Source organism: Watersipora subatra, chromosome 10 (genome assembly GCF_963576615.1).
Source record: "Watersipora subatra chromosome 10, tzWatSuba1.1, whole genome shotgun sequence".
NCBI lineage: Eukaryota > Metazoa > Bryozoa > Gymnolaemata > Cheilostomatida > Watersiporidae > Watersipora > Watersipora subatra.
This window is the reverse complement of record NC_088717.1, coordinates 24,422,076-24,440,803: the sequence shown is the minus strand read 5'-3', so window position 1 is coordinate 24,440,803 and position 18,728 is coordinate 24,422,076. Positions and strand designations below refer to the sequence as shown.

The window sequence follows — 18,728 nt, the reverse complement described above, 5'->3', positions numbered from 1 at the left end:
TTTTCGTTGTCTATCTTATTATAATCATGTAGCTGTACAAATCGTAGGTCATCTCATTCAAATGCTCACAAATAACTTAGACTTTGAGCTAAATGTGTTGATTCTGGACAAGACTCTGTGGTATTATGTTTAGCACTCTTTGGCACAAATTCCTGTTATGGTACACGCCTTTTCTCTGACTCTAGCTATATGTGACATGTACTGTATGTCCTTGACATTAACAGTATGAGTTGTTCTGATACATTAGTTCTAATGATGCTCTAATAGGAGGCCCCCTCGTAGTTAAGCTTGTAAAGAATATCTCATATACATGTAATTCATGTTCCATGTTCAGTTGTCTAGCCATGTTGATATCGTTAAATTCTTTAGAGGTGAGCTTTGAACAGAAGGCAAAGATGGGATACGATGTGTATGTAGCCGGAGGTGTGCGGGCAGGCACAAGATGGCAGGGTAGCCTTAACAAACTTGTCTATGGTAGTAATGGCCAATTCCTCTCCAGCGAGGTAAGTGTTTAGTAAATCCATCGCTGACTATTATAGTCATCTGCAAGAGCATAGAGCCGTCCTTTAGTTTTCATAGATATAGCTACAAGCTATTTCATAGATTGGGTTGTAATGAGGCGAGAGAGAAGCTGAGGTTTATTGAATATTAGGTGAATGTCCGGTGTTGCACAAGTAATAAAAAAGGTTTTGTACAGAATTTTACTTTTAATCAACAGGTTTTTATCTAATTTATTAACAGTTAATTGACTAACAGTTAATTGGTTAATTAACTGTTAATTGGTTAATTAAAAGTTAATTAGTTAATTAACAGTTAATTGGTTGATTAACAGTTAATTGGTTGATTAACAGTTAATTGGTTAATTAACAGTTAATTGGTTAATTAACTGTTGTAAAGCTTGGTTAATTAACTGTTAATTGGTTAATTAACTGTTAATTGGTTGATTAACTGTTAATTGGTTGATTAACAGTTAATTGGTTGATTAACAGTTAATTGGTTAATTAACAGTTAATTGGTTAATTAACAGTTAATTGGTTAATTAACTGTTAATTGGTTATTTAACTGTTAATTGGTTAATTAACTGTTGTAAAGCTTGGTTAATTAACTGTTAATTGGTTAATTAACTGTTAATTGGTTAATTAACTGTTAATTGGTTAATTAACTGTTAATTGGTTAATTAACGAAATTTACTTTTAATCTAGAATTCCTGACCTGCAAACAAAAGGTTGGAATTCAATTCCCATAAAAATAGTCACTGGTGGTGACAAGAATGACAACCACCCTTAAATTTCTTTCTGCAACTGGACATGTCTCCAAGCTTCGAGGTTTTGTGGCTACTTGACTCAGATATGTCTAGTCAAGATCACAGAGACATTGTTTGTACAACACTGGCTCTTAAAAACGTTTAGTTTCTGCTTGCAGTAAGCTAAGCAGGCATCATACTCATTCATCAAGGGATTACTCACAAACCCTTCCTGATATTTTTAAATCAATATGCTGCCAACTAGTAACTAGTTATAGATAGCTTCAAGTAATTTCAGCATTATGTAGTGTTCCTTACCCTAGCAGCCTGCCACGATGTCAAATGTCATATATGTGACTCACTGCAGCCTGGCTGCTCAGTGTGTCATGCGTCATAGCAACACTGTGTATACCTGCATCAAGTACCTGCAGGTTCATATCTCTGCACATATGTGCTCATTTGTATTATTGATTTTTATGATGGCTGCGTGTACATTTGCTTTCACCATTGAACTGTCCTTACAGCTGCATCTATACGCATGTTTACTCTTAGGCCAACCAACTGTTCAATGTTCATAATATTATACAGATACCTGTGGGAACTTATTCAATGATATTATGTTACAGATGGTTGAGCTGGTTCCAGACACTTCTCTTTTAGTAGCCTGCTGCGCTGTCGAGTCTTCATGCTGGCTGGCCGACACGGAAGGAACTATTTATGTTATCATGTAAGTAAATGCATTGCTCTGCAGATATATTTAGTACTCCATTAATGTTTCGATGTCCATGTATGTAAGCTCACATCTATGATTGTGTGCTTGAGTTACAATGGTAGTCTTAGTAAGAGAATATATTTTGAAATTTAAAAACTTTAAAGATCATCACATCAAGTGCTTATTGCAGTGTTAATTCACACGCATAACATTATATATTAATAATATTGGGTTGTGCACAGTTCAAGAAAAATACTCTTTATAGCTAAATTTATGCAGAGTGTTTGATCACTTCTTGTTTCTCATGAAGAATCCGAGCTGGTTCCTTTATTCTTTTCTTATGTCTTCGATGGCTTTCTGCAGGCAACAGGAGAACACAACTCCTAGCATCTGCAACAATATTGATTCTCATCAATGCAGTAGCAATGGGATCATTTAGGCTTTTCTCTTGATATTTCTCTCCGTACTTCTCTTCCTCCCCCTTTACTCCTCTCCGCTACATTTGGTTAAATCTCTAAACCCCTGGCTACACGCCTATGAAATGTATAACATAAGCCTAGTGTAGACATTTGCTGTCACTAGACCTACCGATGCTACCAAACTACGCTGATGGGTCAATGTTAACGACTAATGGGTCACACTGATATATAGATTGGCTAATCAGAATTAGCCTTTATTGTGCGAAGGATATGATTTTCATGCTGGATTTTCCAGTGATGTTATTAAAGTATCATCAGGATATTTATTATCGAATATTGATTATCAACCATTGGTGATAGCAATAATTTGTTTGTGCAGCTATTTGTATTACTGTATTCGTTTTTGGAAAAAAATGTTACGCATTATCAATAAACGCAGCGAACCAAAAAACACTTCGGGTTTGTGTTATGATTTTGAAGTATAGGAAAATTTGGTCTCAACAGATTTAATGGCAGAGTTAAGAATTGTATGAAAGGTTTATGACCTCTGTCAGCTCACACCAGTGTCCTTCATATATGTGTTGCAAGGGAGAATATCTTTCTTCAAAATAACTAGCTGTCTGTGTAAAGCCCTATTGTTTTCGTTGTTCAAAACTAGTTTGTACTGGAAACGACTAAAATGAAATCGAGATTGTTTGCTGGATTCCACCATTTCATCCAATCACAGACGCATTGGTTTTATTTTTACTGGCATATCTCGATATGTTCGTGTCAACAGGAGTCATTGATAACAAGCTGCTGACGTTTTTCCAAGGAATTGGCTTCACAAACAATAATTATGTCATCAGGCTTGGTGCTCTACCATTCTATTTCTCTTTTTATATCACGTACCACTTTATTGACCTTTATTTTTTTTAACACCCGCATTATTCTCATCTTTCCTGCGTTAATCATCTCATCTCTATCTTCCAACTTACGATATTTTGACCCTTACATAACATATCTATCTTACGCCGGTGTCCCACTTACATCACATATCAAACTTAAATTGCATGGCACTTACATGTACATCACATCCAACTTAGGCTGGTGTGACACTTACATCGTGTATCCAACTTAGGCTGGTGTGACACTTACTTGAAAACCAGCCAGCGAAAGGCTGACGACCATAAACATCTTTGTAAATTCCACGAGCTGTATTCTATCTTCGGTTTTGTTTGGAGAGTTGTTGGTGATGTCAGCGATGAACTACAACTCAATATTAGTTAACTCTTTAGTCTTCTAGATCATATACATTCCTTTGAGACACACGGCAGGTCAGCATTGCTAGCAAATGTGTCAGTTCAAGGTAACACAATGTGTCAGTTCAGAGCGCTATAATTTATCGTGTTAGGTAATTGTTAATCTTTTTCAAGTTACAGTTCATTCCATTTATGTTGAGGATATTTAGTAAAATAATACATAAACTATTATATTTTTTATATTTGTGAGCACTTGCAAAGCTAATCATCAGGTGTGGGTTTTAGTAAAACTCAATGAGAAAGGAAATGACCCACTATGAAACATCCATTTGATGTGCAGTGCTTAACACTGGATATCATCTCACAGCCTTACAATTTGTCAATCACTGCATTATAGTTCCTATTTTATTCATTCTTGTCATTTAGAGCCTTTAATTGACAAAAGGAGACACAGCTGTATAAGTTTAAAACTAGCCTTTGTTTAAAAATTTAAAAGTGAGTTTGATCAGATCTAAGCCTAGCATGTAAAGTTTTATTTCACTATTGTAGGTATTTTGCTGAAGTGCTCTGGCTAACCATCATTAGTAAAGTTCAAACTTACTGTTACCGTATATCCCCGTATATAGGCTGACCCTGAAAACAGCCCTGAAATCCTATACTTCTAAAATCATTTTATATGCGGGATATATGGTAAGAGTGTTTCGCTTGTTTTACTGTGTAGATCAGAAAGTTACGATAATACACCTTAGTTTCACTTTGTTTATAGTAAACTACAATGTAACGTAATACTCTATGACAAGCTGTAACTATGGTAACTAACGACTGTATGCTATATATTGTAATAGGAAACTCTCTGCAGCAAATATACTAACTTAGTTCCCTCTGTATACACCTTTAAGATGAGCTAACACAAGATTTCAGTAGATTTTATCAGAATCGGTATTTTTTTATCATTTGCGATTGTTTTTGAGGATTGAGCTACTCTGACTGCAGGGATGTTTCAAGATTAAAATCGACAACACTTGATCTTGCTTAAAACACTCAAATGAAATGAAAGTGTGATGATGTCTGTAGTTGCAAAGAGACTGACAGAATAGATGCATGTAACACTGCATCTTCAACTCAATAGCAACGATAACAGCTGGTGACGTCATTTTTACACGCATTTCTTTTTTTTTCTCGTCTGTTGTAATCGTGATCAAGTTTTAATCTTGAAACATGCTGGCAGTCAGATCACCTCAAACATCTAAAACAATCTCAAATAGTAGAAAAATGCTGGTACTTTCTGATAAAGTTTTGTACAATTTTGTATAAATTCATCTTTAAGGAATGTAAGATTGTAAGTACATATTCACCTGTGGTTCGTATATGAGTACAACGAGACCAACGGCGACGGTCAGGAGAAATCCAAAGATAAGAAATGTCAGGTACTACAAAAGAGCATACATGAAGGCATAGTAGGAACTGCATGTTTAGTCATATCTGTTTGTGTACATCTAGTAGGCAACCGGTCTTTACCCACGTATTTGTGTAAGCCTCCAATGGTTACATGTTAAATAAGTCTATGAGTGTTTTCGTTAAACTCACAGCAACACTGTTATATATAAACAGTTGTGATAATCACCAGCTGTATTGAATTGAAGTTGCAACCAAAATAACCATGAGAAGAAGATTGCATTTCTCATTTCTGGCTATTATTATGGTAGCAAAGGCAACAGCAGAAGAGACAATGATATGCAAGGCCCTTTTTTATGAAAAGATTGTAATTTATTGTGGGCTTATGCATTGTATTGGGTTTGTTCTTTCAAAGCAGCGATGTTAATGCGCAGTTCTTTTTTTGCACCAGTAAACCATGTCTTGAATGTAAAAAAATCATTTCATTTTTTGATGACGAAGGTTTCAGTAAAGGCGCATATGAAACTGGTGGCGGCTCAGTACGCCTGATGTAGAACCGCAGGATGGAAGAGTAGATGAGCGCTGTAGAGACCGTTATAGCAAACGCTCAAATAAATTACACTTGTACGCAGCGCGTCCAAAAATTATAAATTAAAGCAGCCGAAAACGCTCAAGTAACTTGGACTATACGCACCGCACGTTATTTACCGATATTCATAGACTCGTCGTCATTATTGATGTTTATGTTAGTTTATGTTTATTTATGTTACAGACGACAGCTGGTGTAGAAAGTTATAATCACGATTATGTATCATATTAGTAATAACATTTTTTGTTACTGTTTATTCTTGAGTTTATCATCTTATCGCAAATTATCACTAGTCTTTTTATTGACGTCGAGAGATTTTTACTGCCGTTGTACTGTCTTTGTACATATTTACTGAATAGTATAATGCACTCGTTGACCTGGTAATCACTGACCACACTTGATCGCTAACTCCCGTACCAGTTGATGCTAGTGTCTGTAACGGAATACATTCATTTCGCACGTTCAATAAGGTTATGAACCGCTGCGTTAGACTGCTACACCTACACTTGATTTATTTTTAGTCGTCTTCCATTAGCAAATAGTTTACGTAATGTTGCTAAATATAAAGGTGGGAAAGTCTGATGGACTCAATTGACTTTAACTAACACTAGGGTACATAGCAAGCAAGATAACTTATAAATACATGTAAGTGTGTCATATTCTCTTCTTGGTACATTCCGTTCTAAAAAGTTAAATTTCCTTCAGTTGGTATTTTTAAGGCCATGTGACTTACGGCAGCGATGCACGTTCTGTTCATACGGTAGGCTCCATATAGAGACATAGTGGTAGAAGTTAGTATCATGCATACTCCAATCACTATGGTTGTGGCAAACATAAACATGACCATGTCAAAGTCTGGTACCAAAGAACCTGTAACATGCCAGGATTGTCATTAGTCTCTCATATCATTATCTCAGCAGTAAGTTGTATATTTGAATATTTGTGTTGTTTTTTCAACAACAAAAAAGTTTTCTGAGCCAGTATTGTTTACACTTGAACAACTATGTTTATATTTACATATATACAAATAGTTGTTTTAATTAAAGCGTACACGTGTAGATGTACGCATAAATACATTTATACTCGTATATACATATATGCACGACCTGCACCCATATACATATATACTGTACGCGTGTATAACTATATAATCATACCTCGACATACGAGCACCCCAACATATGACTAAGTTTTGAGCTATGTTTAAGACACGAGCAAAATTTTGAGCAAGTTTTATTTTGAGATGCGAGACAAGTTTGAGATATGAGCATACGAGATCTTAGGATTATCACAATATATACATGCATAAATACACACAAGTATATATGAACATACTGTATATATATTTGAGATTTATCTATATATATTATATATATAAATCTCAAAGTTTGTCTGTGTGTCTGTACTTATGTAGTGCAGTATGTCCAGTTATAGTTAAAATCTTGGAATGAAGAATCCGTATCGCAGAAGATTTGATCTCAGAACCTCCCGTCCACCAGGCAAATGCCTTAATAATTTAGCTATGCGAGATTGATGGACTCATTGATCGATATATGCGAGTGAAAATATGCTACTGCTCTCCATCACGGTGCAACATAATTTTAAGCTTGTTCAATCGTGAGATTGAGCAGTTAGCTCTTATTAGTAAGCTTACTCAAATTAGCAATTGGCACTGTGCCAGGCTAATGGCAAGTGGCAGGCAACTACATTACCTTGCATTATTTATAAACTGATTTTTAAAACCCGTGCAACATTGGACATTCCGCTAGTATATATTAATATATATATATATACCACAAGCTCAGTATTATGATTATCACAATATATAAATAGATCTAAATCTATTTATATATTGTGATAATCATAATACTGAGCTTGAGGTCGCCAATAACATTTGAAACAACGGAAAAGCAGGTTAGTTTTTATAAAATTAGCCAATGAGATGCAAGCATTATCAAAAGCATTAATGTCTAAAATTGTTAGTTTAGCCATCTGTAATGCATTTTAAGGCAGCATTGATTAGCCAAAAGTAAATGTAAGGACATGAGTTGTCTCTACCTTGAGATGTATAGTTAAACAGGTTACGCGCGTCGGGGAAGTTTCTGTAGCAATAAACAGCAGCTCCAATCACAGCTCCTCCTACCAACTACAACATATATTTGATTGCACGCTAGCTGTTATCTTAGTACAAAAACAATATCGTGTACCAAAACTTTCAGGAATAGAAGCGCGACATCCTGAACTCAACAATTTACACGTAGAAGTTTTATATTAAATTAATAATAGTCATAGCTCTAGAAACTTGTACGATCATACATTTACAGTAGATTCATTAACATCTAGTTCTAATATAATAAAACTTAAGTCATGGCTGGCTCCTCCAGCTATATGCTGTACTAGAAATTCCACTGTCATACAGCCCACGACCAAAGTGATATTGGAAAAAAGAAAGGGTACTGATGGTTGAGAAATGCAATATTAGCAGTCAAATGGCACTTCAGTGCAATAGGATAACTGCAATGGTAAATATAATGTACTGAGTGTGGGTGTTATTATATACAACAAACAGCAATAATGAAAGGAAAAGATTATATGTTTATATCTCTCCCCCAGCAATAGGATAAATGCAATATTGGCTAATATTAGAAGTAAAACGCACTGATATTATTAGAATAACCAATATTATTAATATAGTAATAGTATAAAACCAATGCAAAATTTTGTTTACATTTCAAAACGTCATAGCTAACAATATCAAGAAGTGATATTTATATAGATTTTTAGAAAATCTATTTAAAAAAGTGTTTGGTCATGACAAACAGCAATAATGAAAGGAAAAGATTATATGTTTATATCTCTCCCGCTGCAATAGGAGAAATGCAATATTAGAAGTAAAATGCACTGATATTATTAGAATAACCAATATTATTAATATAGTAATACAGTAATAATAGAAAACCAATGAACAATTTTGTTTACATTTAAAAACGTCATAGCTAACAATATCAAGAAGTATCAAAAAGAATATCCAAACTTAGTAATAGTAATACAGTAATAATAGAAAACCAATGCACATTTTTGTTTACATTTCAAAACGTCATAGCTAACAATACCAATAAGTATCAAGAATAATATCCAAACTTATAATTAAATATCGTAATCTCAGAAGAATCGTTAGAAAAAAATATCGTTGTCATTTCCTTCACTTACACTGCGTTGTACATCAGTTAGAATACCAAAGTACATGTACTCGAATGTTTCTACAAAGTCAGATACTTTGAAATCTATACTATATATATATAGATATATATATACATGTATATATATATCCAGTAACTGTGTTATATCCCAAGTTAGCATGCTATCATTGAGCCATACACTTAACATTCGATGAAGTTTTCTCTAGAAGTGCTATAGCATCCGCAGCACTGGATTGGGTACCTACTCACCACTGAAATGGTAGAATAACCGTACAGCGCATATCTCGGCCATTTCGATGAACACGATCTGTCATCCATGTTAAACCGCTGTTCTGCTGTCTGTTCTTTCTAACTCAGTCAGCAAGTAGTGCGCCCAGTGAAAAACTCTGTGACCAACTATTGTATAGGATGAAACTCCCAGCAAATGAGTCAGGGTTATTGTGGCTGTGACGAGCTCGAGATTTACAGCCTGTTCCCCTTTGGTCTATCATTTATCTAGCTGTAAATATTACATATGCATTAGTGTGGCATACGGAGTCCTTATCACTTAAATTGAAATGTTTGGTGTGTTTGGGTAGGTAAGTTTCTTCGCTGCTATGCGAGGCGTTTACACCGCTTTTACGTTTAGCCTTTTTAACTACGCCGTGTTGTTAGGAGTTCTTCATGTTCTTCCTCTCAGTTTGCATCATTTCGTCAGTTCCTCTCTCACCGTGTGTCATCTTAAGTTGAAATGTTTTCGCAAATCCGTTTTTGCAGATGAAGTTTATACTCTCTGAAGTTTATACTCTCTGTTATCAACCAGCATCGATGTTTGTTTCTTATCATTTCTTCCGAACTTTGGGTTATTAACATTTCTATCACATTGACTCCAGATGTTCAGAATACTTGCTGCCTCACTTGCTGCCTTACTGAACCTATTGCTATCTCGCATTCAATGGGTTTCCATGCTTTGAATGGATTCGGAGTTGTCTCTCATTGAGAGGCAATTCCGAATCCATTCAAATACTGGAAACCTGGACCAAATCCATTCAATGACAACACTGATCTAATTTGGGATTAAATCAGGCATATCTAGTTTCGTGATCTGTTAATGACCAGCTGTTTGCAATGAACATAACACAAAAATAAATAAATAATTTTCGTTTTGAAATTTCCAGTATAACTATTTTTTGTTTAATGATTTCATAATTATTATATAACTAGGACCCTCGTAGTCCTGTGTACTGTGTGAGATTGTTAGGTGGGCCAATAAAGCACAGAGAATAGCCATGAGCACAATTATTCCGAAACGTGGGTCGCTGGGTGGTTAACCTACATGTAGGTATGACAGCGTCGAGCTGCCGAATCTTGTCAAATCTTGCCAAAAATTCTTGTCTTTCCACGTGTCTATTAGCGCAATTAGCAAAATATTCTCGTTTTCTCTTGCAGGCCTAATGACGGACCAATACAGACTTTTCAGGCAGCATCTCCTCTGGAGTCGGGGCGTATCCGACAGCTCTTTTACGCGAGGGAAGCGTGTCGAGTATACTGTCTGCTACATAAGGGTTTGCTCGTCGAGTATGACAGCATCACTTTTGAGAAAATCGGGCAGCGTCAAGTCAGTGACTATTTCTCGAGTACAATGCAACAGATAAATGACTGGTGAGAAATCTTGACCTTTCTTCCTTCTATAGATGCAGCTCAGCCCAGTCCGTGGTCGATAGAAAGTAGAGTTGTCTTTACAATGTCTAAGAACCAATTAATTGGTGTGTTTCAAAGTTGCTAGCGGAGTCTTTCAATAATGCTTATCCATATCGTTTTTTTTAATGATGAACTTGCACAATACTTAAGTAGCTTTTATCAGAAAGTATCGGTATTTTCCTATCATTTGCGTATGTTTGTTGATGTTTGAGATGATCTGACAGTCAGGATGTTTCAAGATTAAAATCGACAAAACTTAATCGCAGTTAAAATGCTCAGAAGAAAGATACGTGCGAAATGACATCACTAGTTGCTGAGGTTAATGTTGGCTATTGCGTTGCAGTTGCGTCTCCAGTTTGTCGATCTATTCGCAACTATAGACATCATAATCACACTTTCGCCTGATCTGAGCATTTTAACCACGATCAAGTTGTGTCGATTTTTATCTTTAACCGTCCTGGCACTCAGATCATCTCAAACGCCCAAAGCAATCGCAAATAATAGTCAACTAGCGATACTTTTGGTAAAATCTACTAAAATTTTGTTCAAGTCCATTTTTAACTGTAATTGTAGTTGTTCGGAATTGTGTTCTCTCAGTCTTTTTTAATCGTAATGATTTTTGTAAACAAATATGGTTTTTCGATAATAATAGGTTGTTCTTAATTACATAATGTCTTGAAATAGATCACCAACAAAAGGTCAAGGACACATGAGGTATTCATGTCTGTCAAGCTAATGCAGTTTATTAACATTTCAATGGGACATACTTTGATTCTGTATTCGGTTGTAACAGTATCTGCGGAGGCATCTGAGCCAATGATAATAGAGTAAATACTATTTTGTGTTTTGCAGTCTCTGGATTGGTTTAAGAGATGCATACATAAAGGTGCTGCCTATTCTTGAGCTCGGAGACAGCTGTGACTCAGTCGACAGCTGGATGTCTTCTGGTCAAGGTCATACACATCTCATCAACCATTACAGCCCAGTCGAGCAGCACGTTGACACGGCATTCATTGTCACTGACGACAACAGACAAGTCGCTTGGAGCAATGTCTACCCAGGTACGTACTTGAACCATAACTGTCACGTACAACTTTTATCGTATCTTCTAGGTAAATTAAACACGCTGATTCTGATTTTTTACTCAAAATAAAGATTGGTGCACTAACTTTCGAAACCATCATAAAGGCTTTTTTACAGCATTTTAATATCGGTCTCGAAAACAACACTATCGGCACAACAAGCTCCGCCCATAAATACATGACGTGACCTAGCTTTTTAGGAACGGAAGTTAAGAATGTTTAGACCGTTCTAGAATAATAGAGATGGGTGTTTTAAAATCCATTATTATTTAAATTCAGTCTTAAAAATAATCTCAGTCTTTTCTGAAAGATAAAGTAGCTATTTAACAATGCATATTTAAAAATTAGCTCAAAAAATCGCGATAACAACACTAGCTTGTGATAAAATTGTGCTTTTTTGAGCTCATTTTTTTCTGCGTTCAGCTTATTTAAACATCATGTAACAAGCTACGAGCAATTTTAAATAGTTTATACCCTACAGGATGAAAATATTTGTTGGTTATAAAAATTCGCGATTTCGCGAACGGTCAATTCCGCGAAGTATTAAGTTCCGTGAATAATTAGTTCTATTTTTAATCACAAGAGAGAATAACTACTGCATCAAATTAAAAACTAGCCACTAGGCTAGTTTTTAATATAAATACTAAACGTAGTTGAGTTCCAAAACATTTTTAAAATCATTGCCTGGGCTTTGAGCTAACACCATTGCCATTGCATCACATTTCTTTACAAAATTATTCAAGGTTGTCACAAGATATGCAGAATGGCGTCATCGCAAAAATAGCTGCTAGGCAGAAGTACTAAACGTAGCTGAGTTCCAAAACTTCTTTAAAATCATCGCCGGGCTTCGAGTTTTATTGCCATTGCATCAAACTTTACAAAATTTTTCAAGGTTTTCACAGGTTATTCGGCATGGCTTCGTCATAGCAAAAAATCTCTCCTAGTTTTTTTACATTGAAATCAGCTCCATCAATCTCTAATACCGAAGTTGAGGACGATCATGATGCTGATCTGGACATTGTGGTATGTATTTGATATGCAGCGCAGATACGTTTTTCCATAATTAACTGCATTAGTTAATTCTTTTGTTTAAAAACTGATCGCTTTCATTAAATACTTCAGCTATTGTTTTTGTACTTCTTTAACACTTATTAATATTTTTTCTTTTTTGTGTTTACTGCAGATTAAGAATGAAACAACCTACTCTGATTACAAAAACTAGAGACAAGTAGTAATATTCATCAAGGCAGGAATATTGGCAGAGAAGCAACCAGTCAACGTAGACCCCTTCATCGACAACAACTCCTTGATATCGCTGCAGCAAACATGATTAAATTATATATTTCATTTCATGTATAGATATATTATAATTTATTACAAACTTGAGTGTACAAATAAAATATTTCAAATACAAATAAAATTTTACAAACGATGGATGGAGTAAATATAAACAGTTTAGTCTATATGGCGGTTGTCCAGAGCAACAAAATTAAACTGGTACTCTTGATAAGTGAATACTAGCGTGTAATGGTGCTCTCTGACTAGTTATTTTGGTAATAGCATGCAGCTCTGTCACTGTCTTGGGTAGATGTTAAAGGGGATTATCTTGCTACTACATGGCTGGTAAGGAAGTTATCATCAGAACTCTCCTCGTGGCTTACTATTGTAAAGTTCTGCCGGTTGGCCAGAGATTTGTGTTCGTCAAGGCGTTTTTGTTCCTTTTTTAAAAACTTATATTCTCCTCGTAAGTAGCTGCGGTCACTTCTACCTCAATTTCCAGACCTCCCTGAATGATTGGTGATCTTCTAAGAATGACTATACCGCCCTTGCAGTCATTGTACTTGTGTGTATGATGAAAAAATCTCTCTCTCACACTAAAACAAATAATGAAGCGGTAGGGATGAAAAAAATAAATATGTACTGCGTTTTACCGAAGAACCAAAGTAAAATTCAACTAATTTAGTAAATGGTTTTGAAAAAAACACATTACTTACTACAAATTGTTGATTCATCAAAGGCCTCCAAATCTATAAATATTCGTAAAAACCTCTGAACGCAGCGAAAAATTTATAGCTAAACACGATCGACCCGTACGTGTAGTTGTAAGCTAAATAGAAAACGAAACACGCAATACGCGCATGCGTAGGGTTAACTCTATTGCTAGACGTAATAGAGTTAACTCTTCATAGAGAGTGACAGTTTTCAGCCGCGAATAAATTAATCCACGAATATGCATGAAATCACAATTTTCGCGAAACGTAACTCCGCGAATAAATTCATCCTGTAGGGTATGGTATACCTTTCATAAAAGACTGAGATTATTTTACAGGCTGGATTTAGTTAATAATGGGTTTTAAGACGCCCATCTCTATTATTATAAATCCGACTAAACATCCCTAACTTCCTTTCCTGAAAAAGCTAGGTTTCATCACATATTTATGGGTGGAGCTTGTTATGTCGCTTATGTTGTTTTAGAGATGGATATTGAAACGCTTTAAAAAGCCTAAATGGCTTTGAAGGTTAGTTGACCAGTCTTTATTTTGAGTACAAAATCGGAATCAGCGTGTCTGATTTACCTAGTAGATACGATCAAAGTTGTACTTGACAGTTATTGTTTAAGGAACACTGGTTCATTGCCAAGGTTCAGTCATATGTCCGCTTTCGGTGCAAAATATGTTAGCTTCTTGGCTTAAGAGGTGCCAATTTTGTTTGCAATACGAGGATAATACAGTTTTTATCGTTTCATGTTTGCATCTTTAATTGAATCATTTTGTCGATCAGGTTGTGTTATAAAATAGTTCTTTTTGACTTATATGATGATATAATGCTTTGGCTTGACAATTTAAAGGGTTGGAGTAAAAATAAGTATTTATTTTTAACAGGTTCTTGCGTGTACCGGTGGGATACAAAGGAACGAGCGATTGAAGCGAGCTGTGATATAGCTGCTGTTATTGCCTCAGATCCCGGGCAGGACCCTATCTCATTTCCTTCCACCCAACTCACGGCACTCGTCTATCATTGCTCCAAAATAATAGCGGCCAGTACCTCAGGCTTTCTCGTCGTTTTGGATGGAGTAACACTAGACCCCATCACATGTCTAAATCCTCATTCTATAGCGAGTTATCGTACACTCTATGCGGTGCAACGTCTGCCAGGCTGCGCTCGCTTCTTGACACTTGGAGTTGGTTATAGGGATGCAATAGCTAGCAAAGAGTCTGGCAGAGAGACCTGCATAGGTCGTCCTCCCTTGCATATGCTTGCCTGGTACATAAATCCTTCCGACAGCATTTAATTCCAGTCATTTTTACCTCTGATGTATATTTTTTTATTATTATTTTGTCACCATTCATTGTCACAGCTTGCGGCAGTGACCTCTGAAACATGATCATGATGAGGCTATTTAGACAGTTACTACGCAAGCATTTGTTATGGTAATATTACCTGCTAGACTTGTGTTTAGTTTAACGACCTTCATTCATCCTTAGATATTTATTAAAGGCATAATTTTAGCACCTCCTCAATCTTATACTCTTTTAATATCTGTGTATTTTTGTTCATGCTTTTATATCGCATTATTTGAAATCTTTGTATCGTATGTATCTTTAGATGTAGAGTAAAATTTGTACAGGATAATCAATAATCATGTCAACGGTCAGCAATGTTTGCTCTATGGATGATATATCTAACTGTAACCTACCCACTTCATTGTGAACAAATTTCTACTCTATCAACTATATTTTTATGTACTGTTGTAAAAGTTTTTAATTCTGTATAAATATTTAATGTGTGACAACTCCAAATAATTGATTTTGGTTTACTTGACATAGAAATCTCAGTGTTAGAGAATGCATAGAGGATTGTTGGCACTAGGTGAAGCCTTGTGTTATTTATTACACAAGTATTTGCATGCTGAGCAGTCGTATTTCTTTGGCTCGTCTGATTACTTTATCGCACAATCTAGCTAGTTGTAAGGATGGGGTTACAGTCGGAGACCAGTAAACTCGGACTAATCAGTCCAATTGTACTTGATGAATCGTCACTTCAGCGCTCTAAAGCTTTGAAGGTTTGTAATAGCTTATCTTTGATATTTTTTTATCAAATTCATGTGAGCGTGAAGCAAGTCTACAAGCTGCCTCTCACTATGTCGGTGTTAATCGTACAATAGTTTGGTGATCGTCTGTGATAACAATGTTCACACTATCACAAACCCATCTGCATTTACATCGGTGAATAGTTTGCACGTAGCGCTCTCATTAGACTAAGAAGTCGCGGAAATGATGAAATACCAAGTATGCAGCAACTGCCATGAAAGAAAATTTAGATCAAGCCATTCTCAATGGCATTTGTCGTCCCCAAATTGGTGTATGAGCTTTTATGGATGCTCAGACGATCTCAGCTGCAATCTTTCCTCAAGTATCTGTGTTTCCTCAAAGTTGCCATCAGTTCATGGCGCACATAGTCGACGAATAATCTCCAAGAAGATAACTCCGACATACGGCTGCATAGTGTGAACCAGCCTTTAGCTGTAAAAACTTTATTTAAATTAACCTCTGTTGGTAGTTCACAGAACTTTGGTAAGGAGTTGCCTATCTTTGGAATTTAAGTTATGAGCAGACAATTCAAATTGATTTATTTGTGCCAGTATATAAAACCTGTACATATAAATCAATTTGAAGCATTTTAGTTGGCAAAATTTATTGTTTCACTAGAAGATCATATTTTTGGCAGCCGAATTGTAGATTGTTAGATTTTATTGAAAAAGATAATGCGTAGTTGTGAGGTATGTGCTAGATGTCACTGTTTTGTTTTCATATGGTGAATCTGAGAGTGTTAAACACTTGTTTGCTGTTCTTCTATCAATGTGTGGATTTCACAGAAGCAAAATTTTCAGTTTAAGATAAATTATTAACACCTGTGGCAGTTATTCAGGCTTCTTTGCCATAATTTGCAATATTAGGTGAAAATTATGATTTGGACAAGGGCACCTTCTCTCCCCACCCCTTTCCCAATTTGCCGCTTTTCACCAATAAAGCTAAACAGCTTGCTGTATTAATTTGTTAATACTTAGGAAAATCTGACTATTTTGAATTATGGTAAAAGTTATAAAACTTAACTTTATTTTATCAACAAAATGTACCAGATTGTGAATTCTTTGATGTAGTCTAAATACATATTTCAAAAGGTACTTTTAGTCTTTGCAACTATGTAGAATTTGCCTTTTAACGTAAACAGTTAACAAAATGGAAACATGCGAATTAAAGTTGCAAAGCTTTCTAAAAGTTGGGACTTTCACCATAAAACACTAACTCCTCAGCAGCCAGTATTTAATCAGTGTTTTTATGAATAACTAGAAATCACCGTTGTTTATTCTTGCAGAACTAGCTCCTTTGGGGGAATGCAAAATCATAAAGCAACTCAAGCCAATAAAATTTTCTACTGATCAGTTTGCTATAAATGAAATTATTTCCTGGTTATTACTGTATGTTGCAGGTGATGGGCGGAGTTTCTATTCTCATTGCTGTTCTCTTTTTTATCGACCTGCTCGTCTTTGCTGGACTGTGTTTTGGCTATCGAGACAGCATTTCTAAGTGTCAAACAGAAGTGCTGGTAGCCATGCTGGTTCTTGGTGTAATACAGGTCTGCATTCCGCTTACATGTCGTACATCAAAGTAGGTCAAGCATATATGATATAGGTCATGTTGATACTAGCTTTTCTTTTTGCATGCTATGCAGGTCGTAGTAAATAATTGTTTCTATTGTGGCTAATTGTGTCAAGGTTTATCGGAGATGATGTGGATCAAGAGATAAGTAACATAGGCTTAGTTTACACATTAGAGTTACAGATAGCAGCGGTGGCCTAGTGACCTGCAAACAACAGGTCGAGGTTCAATTCTCAACATTTCTGTTTAATTTACCAAGATTTCCAACAATTTATATTCAGTTCTCTGTAACTGGGCATGTCTCCAGTCATTAAGGTATCTTTGAGACACATGTCAAGAAGACGTGTCTAGTCATAATCACTCTCAAATTACTCGCAACAATCTCGTTAAAAGATTTGCACAGCCTCAGCTTGCAGCAAGCCGAGCAGACATACATTAGAGTTACAGAAGAGTCAGATATAGGACAGATATATACAGTAGGTCATAGAGAGATCAGGATACATGCTATATAGGTCATAGAGAGATCAGGATACATGCTACGTAGGTCATACAGAGACCAGGATACACGCTATGTAGGTTATAAATATTCAAAACTGTTTAACCCCCTCCCCTCCTTGCCTCAAAACAGTTCACCTTTATTTCTAGTCAATCCTTGGTCTGCTGAGTGCCAATAAGCTTCTAACCCTAAAGGCAGAGCATAGCCAGGAAGGCTATAAACTTTTAGTGAGTCCATTGCTTACTCTTTCTATTATTTATAACTTTATATTAACTACCTGAATAATAGCCCGTATAACTTGAATTGCATTTAATTTTGGTTGAATTATGATTGCAGATGAAGTCTCTAATGGTCGTAAACAGCATCCTCAGTCTGCTGAGCGCCAGTCACGCAGTCACAGCTGTTGTGATATTTCTAGTTGATGTTTCCCCTAATTCCCAGGCAAGTCAAATGTCTTTAAAATACAGCCCGTGTATCAGCCAAGAATGGTTTTATGGATTTTATCACTCATGATATTGGCTACGTTGCTTAAACCATAAAATAACTTTTTGATCAAGTGTTGCCTTTAAGGCTGGTTCACACCATATTGCCGTATGTCAGTGCTGTCCTTTTGGCACTTGCTTGTCGACTATCTGACTAAGTGCACCGCAATACTTTGGAAAAGATTGCAGCTGTCAAACGTCCTCAATAGTTCACTGAGCATCCATGACAGCCTGCGCAATGTGCACCCTCTCGGCGATGTTGATTGGCCATTGCACATTGTTTGATCTATATTTTCTGTCATGACAGTTGCAGTAGTACTAGTATGTCATCGTTTCCTTGACCCCCATTGTACAATGCGAGCTATTCTGTTACTATCCGCTGATGTAACTCAGATGGATTTGTGATAGTGTGAACATTGTTATCATAGACGATCACTGGAGTATCATGGCACTAACACTGACACGCTGCATTATGGTGTGAGCCTGCCTCTTCTGAGATAACCTAGCAGTGTTAGCTAGACTTAGCTCA

General features: G+C 36.0%; 1 protein-coding gene across 1 annotated transcript in view; it reads left to right on the top strand.

Annotated features, from left to right (window-relative positions):
* The window catches only part of LOC137405697 (leucine-rich repeat serine/threonine-protein kinase 1-like), a 92,686-nt gene extending 77,331 nt beyond the window's left edge, over nt 1–15,355 (top strand). Inside the window, exons 42-46 of the mRNA XM_068092052.1 lie at nt 370–503; nt 1,870–1,970; nt 10,228–10,440; nt 11,332–11,540; nt 14,444–15,355. Coding sequence (XP_067948153.1) covers nt 370–503; nt 1,870–1,970; nt 10,228–10,440; nt 11,332–11,540; nt 14,444–14,853 — 1,067 coding nt within the window. The 3' untranslated portion in view covers nt 14,854–15,355. The remainder of the gene's footprint in view (nt 1–369; nt 504–1,869; nt 1,971–10,227; nt 10,441–11,331; nt 11,541–14,443) is intronic.
* The last annotated feature ends 3,373 nt before the right edge of the window (nt 15,356–18,728 follow it).